At 38.5% G+C, this 15,000-nt stretch overlaps 1 protein-coding gene across 2 annotated transcripts in view; it reads right to left on the bottom strand.

Annotated features, from left to right (window-relative positions):
* VEGFB (vascular endothelial growth factor B) overlaps positions 1–15,000 on the bottom strand; it is a 299,457-nt gene that overhangs the window by 111,090 nt on the left and 173,367 nt on the right. For both annotated transcript variants that reach the window (XM_044075732.1, XM_044075733.1), the window contains exon 3: positions 4,531–4,727. In XM_044075732.1, coding sequence (XP_043931667.1) covers positions 4,531–4,727 — 197 coding nt within the window. The remainder of the gene's footprint in view (positions 1–4,530; positions 4,728–15,000) is intronic.

Below are 15,000 nucleotides of genomic sequence, written 5' to 3'. Positions count from 1 at the left end.
TAAATGTCTCTGATTTTTATTTATTCAGCCTAGTACTAAAAACATCTAGAGACAAGCATTTGAGTTATACTAGAGAAAATATGTTAATTGCCCTCATGGAGAAAATGGAGTAAGTTCTAGAATTAGACTGGTATGTGGTGAGAAAGAAGGAAGAATTAACAGGGATAGACAAGTTGCTATCTTCACTTACTGTTGTTGGTCTTTTTGGCTTTTCCCAGTTAGGGGTCACCACAGCAGAACTCCAGTCTGCTAATGATTGGCAGTAGATTTTTATGGTGCCACATTGCCAGCCTGCTGCCCAGCCTTCAGCAAAGGCACACCCATTCACACATGTCTTTTGAACACGGGGAGGACATGCAGACTCCACACAGAAGGCACTCCAGCTGAGAACTGAACCAGAGAACCTCTTGCTGTGCGGCAACAATGCTACCGCTGCACTACCGTAGCTCTACTTGCAGATAATGCAGAATAGTGGTTAGAAAGGAAACCCAATCTCTGGCAACATGTCATCTTTTTCTCTGAAGCAGGATGCTACTGCTTTCTTGCCTATAAGAAGACCTAGGTCTGCAGTTAAGTACAGTCTCTATAATTGCTCTAGAGAAAATTTAACTGCAGTAGTGCAGAGAGCGAAAGAGAGAGAGAGAGAGAGAGAGAGAGAATAAGAATACGGGACCAGCACCAAAGCCACTGCTACCTTTTTGAGATCTTGGACTTTCTAATAATTAAGGCCAACTACAGCTGAGTCCTTTGGTCTGTGAACACTGCAAATGCTTTTTTAGACCAACAAGCATACTTCCTCCAGTAGCAGGGTTTGGAGATTGGCATAATGGTTAAGGTGTTTGCCTTCCAGACACAAGGTGCAGCGTTTCATTCTCATAATGGGCAATTGGCTAGGCTTAAAATGCCCAAAATAGCAGTTAGCCTAGTACTAACCTAAGAACTTTAAATAACTTGCAACATTTACACGCATATGTCAAGGAAGTAACCTAGTATCACATACCTCCTAAAGCTATATAAACTAAAGAAACAACCAATCAGCACAATATGACCTTCTTAATACATTTCTTACTTTTGTGTGTGTCTAATAATGTGAATGGATGACATCTGAAATACTTTCGCTGTGTAATTAAAATTTGACAACATCTGATTATCACAAATAATTTTTATAATTGGTAATGTTTATGGATTATTCCTACCCATATAACATTTGAAAATTCCTGAAGAAAAAAATCTGCTTTTTAAAAACATCAGCTCTGAAACAAAATTCACAGCACACACCAGCTCAAATGCTGCAGGTAAATTCTGAACTTATCATGTGCTGTTCAAATGGAACAGACTGTTCTTGCCCTGGAGGCTTGGCATACCTATAAATGTTGGTAAGACAAGGCACTGAGATTTAAATACTACCAATGTACATGAAAAGCAGATGGGAAAATAGATCATGGGAGTCTGAAATACGATTGTCAAGGTAAATATACTTCACTCTTTATTTCTACAAGAATGCAAAGTTTTCTCAAAATAAGATATAAAACTACTGAAAAGATATTTTGATTGAAACTGGAAGTGCTACACTTTGGCCTTTGCACCAAACTACATAACAGGCTGCTGAAAATGCTAAGCCCAACAGCATAAAAAGCTCATTTGTGCTTGGAAAGAAGAAACGTTACTTTCTTTTATTAGGATTTTACTCTTACAAAAGGTCTACCCAGACACCTATCATGATGAATGGCCTAAAAATGTCAAATGGAACCAGCAGCAATTATTATATAAAGGTCATAAATGCAATGTAATTATCTAGACAACAAGATAAATTCTTTAATTTAAAAAAATAAAAATATATCTGAGGAAAAAAAAGCTAGATTCTATAAGAGTTTCTGTGTGTCTATGGAATCATAGGTTCATAGGTAGGTACTAGGCTATCAGCCCAAGACCTAAGTAAGCCTAGCCAACAAGGTTCCCTGGCTTACGCCACCCAAGAAAGTTAATTTTCTGTGCCCCTGAGCCACAAAAGTGATCCCCGGGGTGTATTTCCTATTTCCCATCCACTCATCAAGATTTTTCTTGAAGAGTGCTAATGAGGAGCTTTGCTTGACATAGATGGGTAGCTTGTTCCAGAGTATAGGAAGTCCCTGAGAAAAGAACCTATCCTTCCAGCATGTCCTGTTTATTGTGTTGACAAGGTTTAGGTCCCTAGAGCATGTAGCATGGAGAGATTGGGATTTCTTTAGGTGTAGCGTGTCCATCAGCTTTGGGTTTAACATAGCTTTATATGTTAGACAGAGATCTCCTCAGAGTAGGCGATATGGTACAGAGTAAAGCTGGAGTTTTTTGAAACGGTCAGTGTAGGGCATCTGTTTGAGGCCAGTAATCCTCTTTGTGAGGTACTTCTGTGGTCTTTCCAGCTGCTGCAGATGTCTTGTGAGGTACATTCCAAAAGGGGCATTGTAGTCTATAATGGATCTAATGAGTGTCGAGTAGAGGGGAACAATGACCCTTTTGTGATGAGGTGTGCCACATAGAAGGATTTCCTGACTACTGTGGTGATGTGCTTATCAAAGGAGAGACTACTGTCCACCTGGGTGGGTCCCAAGGTCTCTTATCACACATTTGTCGTTAAGTAGACTGCCATTTATGTGGTAATTCATGGGTACAGAGTTTTTACCAGAGGGGATGACAATGTACTTTTTGGCATTGAGCTTGAGGCCATGCCTCTGACACCAGGTGTCTGTCTCAGTGAGACCCTTCTGCAGGATGTCCACATCATTTGGGGAATCGACTATGGCTCTTAGTTTGCAGTCATCTGCGAACTTCATTAGCCAGAGGCCTTCTGTGTTAGCCTGTACTTCAGAGAAGTAGATACCAACCAGGAGAGGTCCCAGAACTAAGTCCTGTGGTACTCCACTTGTCACTGGTTTGAAGTCAGATTTGGATTCTGCAACTTTTACAGTGTGGGTTCTGTCAGTGAGACAGTTGGCAACCCATCTTGTGATGTAGGGATTTATACCTAGTTTAGTGAGTTTAGCTATAATTCCAGAATGGGAGAAGGTGTCAAAAGCCTTGGCGAGGTCAAGACAGGCTGTGTGAACTACCTTACCCTCATCTACGGCTTTGGTGACTGCCTCAAAGAAGTTGATCAGGTTCAGAAGGCATGATCTGCCTTTCACAAACCCGAACTGGGTGGGGTCCAGAGTTTGGAGGTTACCAATGTCTTTGTTTATGAGTTCCATGATGATACATTCCATGGCCTTGCAGACCAGGCTCATCAGATCAGTGGTGAATCCAATTCCAAGGAGCTACTGTACCTTAACACAAGCAGGCAAGACACAAATAACTCTACCATTAATTCTGTTCAGAAGTATAATTCTCCAGGAAAGCCTGTCTTTCCAAATATACTCATTGTGAATTTGAGGTCACAGGGGATTCCGAAGATAAGCAAGGCACCCAATGGGAAAATGTACAGAAATGTACTGTACACTGGTTTAGAAAGGGATGACTTGAAAGAAAAGTGTGTTTTACATAGGAATTTTACTTGTGCGTTTATTTATTTGTTCTTCTTTTGCTCACTGCTGATTTAACAAATGCAGAGTAAACCCAGTTTTATTTATTAATTTACTGGCTATCTGATGTAATGTAGCCATTATTTTATGTCATATTTGCACACTTAGAGTGATAAAACAAGATAGGGCTGAGCTGTTACACTTAGCATCACAGAAGGTGGGACAATATTTATTTCCTAACTAGCAAATATTTTGACAATAAAAGCATCCACAGTTGGAGAATCAAAAAGTATTTGAATCATGAGTCAAGGTGCTATCCAAAATGTTGAAAAGGTACAACAGAAGGTAAATGTTGCCATCAACATTTGGCATACATCACTCATAAGTACAGTGTGAACACTAATCTAATGTCCTTAAGGTAACACCTAACAACTCTATTGTTAAGGGTTTAATTCTGATCCTCTGACTTAGAAATGAGCTAAAAATTACTACATGCTGCCTTTCAGGGGAAATGATAGGATAGCAAACTGTCAGCAATGAAACAGACCCTAGTTTATAGAGATTGTTTACCTATTTGTTTGCATGGATTTTTTGTTCCTCTTGTCCTCAATGGAATAAGTACTACCGTCTACGAGTTTCCAAATGTCACAGCAAAATTAAAACTGGAAAACAATAGTATAAAGACTTCAAAAATGTCAGCATGAAATCAAATCCAATGTGCCACATTTAATTGACTGATGTCCACTTTATGTAGAACTAAAATTTGCAGTGAAACTTGTTCAATCTTGTGGGAGAAGCAACAATAAGGTGATAAAACGTGGTATAACAGAGTGCTGAATCAAACTGGTTATGCACACACGGATGCCTGAATCAAACCCATATTTTGATATGCAACAACTCTCCTCTTCCTGTACTGCAGTGCTAATTTATTTTTCTTTCTTGCCTTCTCATGTGGATTGCTTGAAAACAATTTTGGATGAAATTTGCTTATCAGAATATTGCTGCCCGTCCAACAATTTGATGAAGCATATACCTGCATAATGACAGTCTGAGTTCTCACAGGGACACACTCCAGCTCTTCATCTACACAGCAGCCCGCACACCTCTTCAGCACGACACAAGATGGCATGAAAATGTACTCCACCTCTTCTGGGTACTCCGCATTGATGTCTACAATTACATCTCTCGGCTGGCAAAAACTGCGATTGTAGACCTCCAACCATTTTATCACTGTAAGACAGCAGGTGAAATAAAAGTTATTGTCATGTAAAAGTCAAAGTTTTAGTCTTTTTTGTGGATTATTGCTGTTATTACCACAATGAAGGACTGGCAGTGTTAACCATCACATCAGACAAGTAGATGCAGACTGATGCAGTACTGTAACTATAAATCAAAATATTATGCTAACCTTCAATATCACACCCCTATTACTAATAGATATATAAGAAACACTTAAGCAAAATGTCATGTAACTACTAATTTATCATTTAAAAGGATAAATATGTGGTGCAAACATTACTAACAATTTTGAGATTTTTGCTAGTTATGTGAGGAGAAAAAAATGGTAAGAAATATACAGCCTTGACATTACAGGAGAAATGCAATTTGATCTGTTTGTAGAATTCATAAAATCTTTCCATTTCCAGCACATTTGATGCCCAGAAAGATTCAGCCTGGGTCTAAGAAACACTGGTGATTGACTCCTTGCACTCATGACTGAAGAAGTACTTGCATGTTGGTCCATATTTTATTTTCAGATTAGCACACTCAGTCCAGCATTGTGCGGTATATGCTATGATAGGAATGCAAGAAAAATACTAAGCAACCACAACATCAGATGCATGGATTATGTGGGTAGCATGAAGGACTGCACATTTTTTTGTTTGTTTGTTCACTTTTTAGATTTATCTTGAACTATATATGTTATCTGAAGGAATCTTGCCCTCAAGCAATAAACTAAAATTAAGTACACAGTGCTTGATGGATGGGACGGTAGAGGGTACTCAGTACTGAACACTAATATTCCTTTCTGTGCAGTTAGTTCACATATAAGGTTTCCCTTTATTATGGTGAAAACCGCGATTCACATTTTACTAAATATGTTCTACATTGTATTCATTATGCTGCAGGGATAACGTCAGAATTAACAAGTGGAGTGAACTAGTAATTACAGGAGATTCAATCAAGGGTCAATGTTTTGTAGTTCACATACAGTAATGTAGATAAAATTATCTGTTGCTGAATTGCACCTTTGTGAATTCCTCATAAAATACCATCTTAACTCAAACAGTAGCATAACAGCCATGCACATTATATGGCAGTGATCTCATACTAATGCTTTGGATTGTCCTTCTGATTTCAAAGCTGATATATATTGTGCAATCAAGCCTTGCTTTATAATAATGCTATAAAACATTTGAACTGCATGCCCTTCTAGCTTTACTATTGTCTTCTGTACTAGTAAGTATACCAACAGGTATGCAGGTGGTGGGATGCACCGTTTAAACACAAACTGAATAACATAGCAATGCATTCCTACCAGTTTCTGTAACTCTGCACTGCTGTGCATTATCTCCAGTGATCTTGAACTCAGCAGTGTGGTATAGGATGATACTGCCTATGACAGAATAAGGAAGTAGGCTGCAAAGATCCACTTAAGAGATTGCTATTTGCTTCTTCATCTGCTATCTTTCGCCTCATACAAATTCTGACTTTGTGTCTTAAGTTGAGCGAGAAATAATTGGAGAAAAAAGCCTAAATTCACTGATACTTTTTAAATATTAGTACTATACAACTTTAGCTCTGTTGTTTGTATCAATGTGCATTTTTTATGAAAAATAAGACTGCAGTTTATATTACTGTTACCCCTACTGTTCCAGCTCTGAATCGCTAATTTTAGAAGCAAAAAATAACATTCTAATCTAAAATCGGAGCTGTCATTGAAAATGAGAAGCAGTTGAGAGAACTAGCTCCTAGGCTAGTCTATACCATGACTGGCATCCAACCACAAGTCTGGCATTGTTATGGTTAGCTTTCCAAGTCCACATCAGAACTTGGCTCACTATCTCAAAAATGTTATGCATCTTTATTATGTCACTGGATGGCACAGCTATTACACATCTGCTCTCAGACTAGTACCCTTGTACAATTCATCTTAGAATTTCAGTTTTAGAATAGCAGTAGGATCTATGAGTCTTATACAAATACCAAATGCCCTGGTGATGGCAAACAGAATTGGTGAAAACCTGTCTGCCAAAAATATACTTTATAGATATTAAAAACAAATGGAATATCTGGAGAATAAGTCTTTATAGATATTTCAACCACTTATCTCCATATACTGTACTGCCTGCCTTCTACCAATCCATCCTTTTTTTTCAAAGTAAGGTTTGTTGCTTTTTTTCCACTGCAGCCTACAGGACAAAGTCCCAAAGGCTACAGTACAGTTAGAAGGTAGAAGGTGTCTGGGATTTGGGAAACACCACTTAAACTTTCTGTTGTATATTCATTATATTGAAGACTTATAAAACACCATTTACAAGAAAGAAGTTAAGTGTTTATCATTTTTGGAAACACACACTATAAGCAATTCAAAGGTCTACAAAAACAAATAAGTTATTTCAGCTTAGCATGTGAAAGCAAGGCCTCCTAGCATATAAACATCCCATCCGACTTTTGTCACTAAAACCACAGCAAGGATAAAACATGAATTATAAGTAATGACCCCCCCCCCAAAAAAAGAGGGTCTATATTAGATCGACGAATACTTAAAAAAGCGAACGGTGATTAATCAACCCTATGTAAGCGATAGCTTATAATTTCGAACTGTCAGAACAGTGATTTTTTTCCTACGGAAAAAAAAAATCACTGTTCCGAAAAAAAAAAACCACTTTAAACATTACATTAAGTGGGGGGTGTTGCCCCTCCCCCCCAATGTGGGGGGTTGTGCCCCACACCCCCCCTACTTAAATATACCAACTCTGAGACCACACTACAGTGCCGAAAATGGCAAAGTAACGAAGTGGCCAAGCAAATTCTTTCCCAGGGAAAGAATTTGCTTAAAAGCCACTTTGATATTTTGCCATTTCAGGCTTTTGAGTTCGACCAAGACGCATTTAAAAGAATGCATCTTCGGTCTTCTAATAGGGAACCAAAAAAGAGAATATGATGTAGCTATTTTTCTTTCCAATTCAGTCTTCCATTAACTTACACTATTCCATAAACAACTGCTACAGTTTATGCCACACACTGAGCTCTAAAATGAGTCAGTTCATAAAACAAATGCAATGTCGGTATTTAAATGCCGCTATTGCACTGAAGACTGATTAAGATGTGACAACTGTACCCCAATACTTTCTGCCTAAGCAACTGCACCCTTTGCCGACCCTAATGATATGTACTGTTACGTACTGCATTTGTAACTATTAGTCTTTGTTCTCATAGCAAGTAGCATAGTTTTTCCAAATTTTAAGCATCTTAATAGCCTTTCACATCTCAAACCTTTAGGGTCATGATTAGAAGTCCTAGTATGTACTGAGGATACCAGATAATGCTGTCTCACAGACTGGTAAATAGTTATATTAGTGAGATCAGAAGTTATACTACACAGAATAATACCATAATCAGAATAGTTCTGTTAATTATAAATAGTCTCACAGATAGATACAGGTGTCACCGCCTGGTGTAGACACAGCATGTTAGGTAATGCCACTGGTAATTCACAGATCTGAGCTGAAAACAGTCCTGTCTTGTGCAGATGTCTTACAGTGATCAAAGAAACTGCTCATCTTTAGTAGGATTCCGTAGTATGTCTGTAGAATGACAAGAGCTTACTGCTGGTTTGAGTGTGTGCCATGATGGTTTTGGATTTCAACACTTTCCATGGGTTTAAGTATAGACAATACACTGGACATTTTGTCATAATAGCGTTTAGTTGAGCTCTTTTACCAGGTTGGTTTTATATTTAGTAATTTTTCCCCATCAACGAACAAGAAGGTGGCAACCCAGTTAGTTGTAATGGAATATTTTTGTATTCAAACAAATACAGATAGCAATCTTGCTTTAAGGTGGCAACTCTTTTTTCATTTTTTTAAATGTTTTATTAGATTTTCATAGACAAGAACAATATTAACAAATTCAATCGCCAGATAAATATACTAACAAAACTATATATAAAGTCCATAACAAATATTCATCTCAGTCATTAACACTAATACTTTCTAAAAGATCTTTAAGTTTTAACCAAGATAACTTCTTATGAGTAATATTTGTAGTGTTATTGTATAAAGTTTATAATTTTTTATTACATACAATCTTTGCTAGACAAATAAATTCCAAAAAAGAGAGGATGTTCTTGTTTTTAACAATTAATCGTAATGACCTTTCTGGCAATAGCTAAGATAGACCATAAGCGAGGCACTTGAGAAACTGAGATATGATCTGGAATTGGAACATTGAATATTTTCATTATTTCTGACAGTTTGTACAACCATTTCTACTTGCCTGCTTTGATTGGGGGTATCTCAGTCTGGTTGTTATGTGTTATAATCCTCATTCTTGTGAAACTGAAATAAATGACTGACTTGCAAATTGTGGGCTGTTGCCAGACATAATGAGGCTTGGTGCCATATGACGTGAAAAAATTGCTTTAAGAAGCACTGTGATTGAATATGATGATTCATTACATAGCTTTTTTAATTTCAGAATACCTTGTCAATACGAATGACATACTGATTGTCCTTGAACTGATGTCTACTTTGCTCCAAGGCCTGTCTGGTATTTCATGACAAAACATTATACCTTTGTCATTATTTTTGTGAAACATGCTGTAAATCTGTCAGTATTGCAACCTGATGACATATACCAGGCCCTTCGTCATTGTTTATGCCCCGCACATTTCTATCTTTCAGCAATTAATGAATCTCTCAAAATTCACAGTTCTGTATCTCACTTCATTTAAATAGTCATTAACATTATCTTGCAACCCTTGAGTTCTCTTGAAAATAAGCAACACGTATGACAAGTTTTTTCTTAGGATCATAGAATTGCTTAACAGCAGTCAAGTCAGCCTGTTACACTTTAGAAGATTAAATGTAATAAATTTGCATATGACATTACTTCCAGGGAAGTAAATAGTGTGGGAAAAAATAGCCAGGGAATTGTTATGGCTAGGCTTATATAGGCCCTAGGACTGATAGCCTAGTACCAACCTATGAACCTATAATCGACAGCAAAGTGAAAAAGTAAGAGCTTCTACCTCTTCTTTTTTCATTGCTATACCAGTTGAAGATATCAGATTTCTGCAATCGTGGTTCCCATTTTTTTCTGCTACTTTTGTTCTGTACAACCAATATTTCTGGTGTAACAAGGATTGATTCCATGAGATTATTAAAGCTGTACTTGAAGAAAAGTGCTAAATGTACCTTGTTTTCTGGACAGGCTAATTTTTGCTGTACTTAAAAGATAAGTGTCTGGCTTGTTGGAGGCATTTTGTAATGGCATCATTCTGTTGTGTTGTGGTTTATTCATTAGTTAATTGTGTTATTTTTCAGCATAACTGCTTGTTTTATCATCAGAAATGTCTCACCCTTTGGGCACCATTTCTTTTTACTATGTTATTCATTTTGCCTCTACCTTGAATTTTCCTTTTTTAATCATTTTATCTACAGGATTTATTTATTTGAAATTTTGAAATTCATCTGGTGGTGTAATGATAGATTCTTTAGTTATTTAATTTATTTTCATCAGTTTCAGCCCACCGTTGGTAACAGAAGTGAATGATTACCTTACAGCCCTTTGAAGGGACTATTCGGCTTTCTTGCCCTTTGAAGGGACTATTCGGCTTTCTTGCCCTGACCACTGCAATCAGTTCCACAAATACTGCTTGGTCCTGCTCTGACAGCATGTCACATTTGGGTTGTTACATATCTACCTTAAATATACTATCTGGTGGCAAAAGACAAGATGCACAGGAGTGACTGCTGGATACTTCCATTCTGTTCACTAGCATGACAGCAACTGTCGACGCAGTAAGCACAATGGGACATCCAGCATGGCGGAAAGGGTTCCACTTACTCTTAAGGTGGTACTCACGCTTTATATATTACAATGCTAAGGGTCATTGTGACTTGCACAGGTTTCTGAATATCACCTGATAATCCTGGGGACATTATCTCTACTCTTAACACAAGTGAAGTGGTAATATTTGCAAAATAAGCATTATATATCAAATCTCAGACAAAATATATCCCATTTCAGGGACATGTACTGCTTTTTTTCTCTTTTATTTTGTAGTAGGGATTTTTTTTTGCAGTCAGGGAGGGCTCATTAAGTTCATTTGTGTACTTTACAGCAGAAAGCTGCCAACACAGTTACAGGTTAAGCGACCAGTTCAGAATTACACAACATCACAAGTGGAGATTAAGGGCGCTAGTCTAGTTTTGCAGGTCAAAGCTCATTACTACAAACATTACCCTGGCATTGTAGTTAAATATCTAAAAGATATTTGTCCATAAAGTATGATTATAGAAGAAAGTTTTTTTATGCTATATAAACTACATGTTGCACCTAAGTACAATATCTTTATGCTTGGATATTAATATAGCCATCATATTTACTAAAGCTCCAACTGTTGCACCTAACAGGATAGCTACCACCTTATAAGAGTTAAAGCTGTTATTTTCTTGGCATGCTAGCCTTATTCAAGAGACAATAATTATTAAGTAAAATAATAGTTAAAGAGAGTTTTAATAATTCAAACTGCTGCACAAACCAAAATAATACTCCTCAATTAGGATTTTTAAAAGCCTTTTAATAGTTTGTTTTTTATGTTTAGGGCTAGATCAGTCAGAGGTATGCTTTTCAATGTCAACAAGCGGTGCAATGTGGATATATGTTGTGAGATCGTTAACTGTTTGTTTGTTTGTGTGTCTTTCAGCTTTTCCCGGTTAGGGGTCGCCACAGCGGAACTCCGGTCCGCTAATGATTGGTAGTGGATTTTTACATACTGGGTTACCAGCCCTGACGCACAACCTTCAATGAAGGCACACCCCATTCACGTATGCCTCCACACAGAAGACGCTCTAGCTGAGAATCGAACAGGACGTCTTGCTATGAGGCGACAACGCTACCGCAGCACCACCACCACAGCAGTTAGATCGTTAACTGTTTGTATGAGAAACAATTTCAAAAATGTTTTTGAATTTCAAAAAAGACAGCCTTAAGAGTTATTGAGGAATCCCCCCATAAACCCCATGCAGGTGGTCTCTGTTTAATGAATAATGCTGTTTTTACTGCTTTGGTTCTCATGCATTAAATTGCACTGTACTCTTCTGTACATTGTAATGCTACCGAGTGCTATATACTACTATTCAGTAATGAGCTGCATTGTATTATAATGCACTTGCACTGCAGCGATTTTCACAAGCCCTGTATTGCACTGAACCCAATCACTTTTATTTGGAACAGAGTTAGTGTCATACTTTCCATTGTTATGGAAGTGAAAGGACTTAAGAGTTCACATAATGCATTCAGAAGCGTAAGTCATAAAAATGGAAATGCCACAACATACAGGCTCACAGAAATAATAGCACAAAAATGCATATAAATGACAGATGAACAAAACAAAATAAGAAAGATCATTCTAGAATGGTTACAGTACAGGAGGATGAAATAACTTGCTGATTCAGGATTAATGAATAAGAGCTTGCATAGCTGAGATGGCAGATTCATAGCTGTGCAAATTAAATGTCAGGTCAATATAATAGAAATGATGTAATTATAAATAAACTACTTCCTTTCTGAGTTTGCCAGTACTAAAAATAAAATAAAATTGTGAAAGGAATGAATGGTAATGAATGGTAGACTAAATGATACCAAGAGAACAGGAGAAGGTCATATGCATATAACAAAAGGCTAAAACATAACTACGGACCTTTTTTATCCATAATCTTGTTATACACACACACACACACACACACACACACACACACGGGCGCGTGCGTGCACACACACACACACACATACATACATGTATATAAATATATATATATGTGTGTGTTTGTGTGTGTGTGTGTGTTGTGTACATACATATACATATATATATATATATATATATATATATATATATATATGTATATCATCCTATTTATTTACGAGGTAGGCCCACTGGACACACTCTCTTTAAAGGGATGACCCAGGAGCAATGTCTGGTGAAATGACTTACTCAAGGTCGCACAGGAGGAAAATGTGGGCTGATCCAACCATAAGCTAATCACCCTAGATATCCACATCCCGCCCCCACCCCCCTATTAAGGAAACCATGGTAAAAAATTTCTCCAAAGCCAACTTCATGCTTCTTAAGACAGAAGTGACGAATTTCATGACACCCATGCAGGTGGACAATACAGTTACGACTGCTGAATCCTACACAAATGCACTCTATAAGCACTTACATGAGTGCATGAATCGTGCTATGCCAAACAGAACCAAGATGCTATCCTCCAAAAAAAAGAAGCCAATCTGGTGGTCCCCTGCCATAAACAAACTCTACAACAGAAGGAAGAAACTGTTGCAAAAGAGAGTAAAATCCCATGAGTGGAGGAGCTCCCTGGTCAGCCTCAGTAAGAAGCTGAGATCCCTTATGAGATCCTCCAAAGCTAGCTATGAAAACAAGATCACCACTAATTTTAAGGGCAACCACAAAGCATTCTACAGTTATGTCAAGAATCTCAATGGCAACCCCAAGATCTGCTTTGAGTTACAGCACAATGGCACAAAAATTACAGAACTGACTGATATTGCCAAGATACTGGCAGACAGGTTCAGTGCTAACTTTACCCCCCCTCTCACCCCCTAAATGGCCCATAACTATACAGGAAGAATGCAGAGTCCCTGTAATCACAACTACACAGTTAAAAGCAGCACTCTCTAAAGCCAAAAACACAGCATCCATGGGACCGGATAACAACCCAGGCTGCGTTTTACACGAACTTCAGAACGAACTGGCTCCCCACCTAAGCACCATGTTCGATCATAGCCTCACGTCAGGCTTTTTGCCCAATGAATGGTGCACAGCAACAGTTATCCCACTTCACAAAGGGGAGCCATCACTGATCCTGGGAACTATCGCCCTATTAGCCTGGTGAGCCTGGTCTGCAAGGCCATGGAATGTATAATCATGGAATTCATAAACAAAGACATTGAAAACCTCCAAACTCTGGACCCCACCCAGTTCGGCTTTGTGAAAGGCTGATCATGCCTCCTGAACCTGGTCGACTTCTTTGAGGCAGTCACCAAAGCCGTAGACGAGGGTAAGGTTGTTCACACAGCCTATCTTGACCTCGCCAAGGCTTTCAACACTATCCCCCATTCTGGAATTATAGCTAAACTCACTAAACTAGGTATACATCCCTATATCACAAGATGGGTTGCCAACTGGCTCACTGACAGAACCCACACTGTAAAAGTTGCAGACTCCAAATCTGACTTCAAACCAGTGACAAGTGGAATACCACAGGGTTCAGTCCTGGGACCTCTCCTGTTTGGTATATACTTCTCTGAAGTACAGGCTAACACAGAAGGCCTTTGGATAACGTAGTTTGCAGATGACTGCAAACTACAAGCTATAGTCAAGTCCCCAAATGATGTAGACATCCTACAGAAGGGCCTCACTGAGACAGATGCCTGGTGTCAGAGCCATGGTCTCAAACTCAGTGCCAAAAAGTGCATTGTTATCCCCTTTGGTAAAAAATCTGTACCCATGAACTGCCACATAGGTGGCAGTCTTCTTAATGCTGAATGTGTGATAAGAGACCTTGGGACCCAGGTGAACAGTAGTCTTTCCTTTGATAATCACATTGCCACAGTAGTCAGGAAATCCTTCTTTGTGGAACACCTCATCACAAAAGGGTTCAAATCCAGGAAAAAAGAGGTCATTGTTCCCCTCTACTCAACACTCATTAGACCCATTATAGAGTACAACGCCCCTTTTGGAATGTACCTCACAAGACATCTGCAGCAGCTGGAAAGGCCACAGAAGTACCTCACAAAGAGGAATACTGGCCTCAAACAGACACCCTACACTGACTGCCTCAAAAAACTCCAGCTTTACTCTGTAGCATATCGCCTACTCCAAGGTGATCTTTGCCTAACATATAAAGCTATGTCAAACCTAGAGCTGTTGGACATGCTACACCTAAAGAAATACCAATCCCTCCGAGCTACATGCTCTAGGGACCTAAATCTTGTCACCATAATAAACAGGACATGCTGGAAGGATAGATTCCTGTCCCAGAGACTTCCCATACTCTGGAACAAGTTACCCATCTATGTCAAGCAAAGTTCCTCATTAACACTCTTCAAAAAAAATCTTGATGAGTGGATGGGAAATAGGCAATACAACCCGGGGATCACTTCTGTGGCTCTGCTCGACAGGGGCACGGGAAATTAACTTTCTTGGGTTGGCGTAAGCCAGGGAACTTTGTTGGCTAGGCTTACTTAGGCC

The sequence above is a fragment of the Protopterus annectens genome, chromosome 6.part1 (genome assembly GCF_019279795.1).
Source record: "Protopterus annectens isolate FY-2018-M chromosome 6.part1, PAN1.0, whole genome shotgun sequence".
In the NCBI taxonomy this organism is placed as follows: domain Eukaryota; kingdom Metazoa; phylum Chordata; order Ceratodontiformes; family Protopteridae; genus Protopterus; species Protopterus annectens.
The sequence above is the reverse complement of the archived record's forward strand: the minus strand, read 5'-3'. Positions and strand labels throughout refer to the sequence as shown.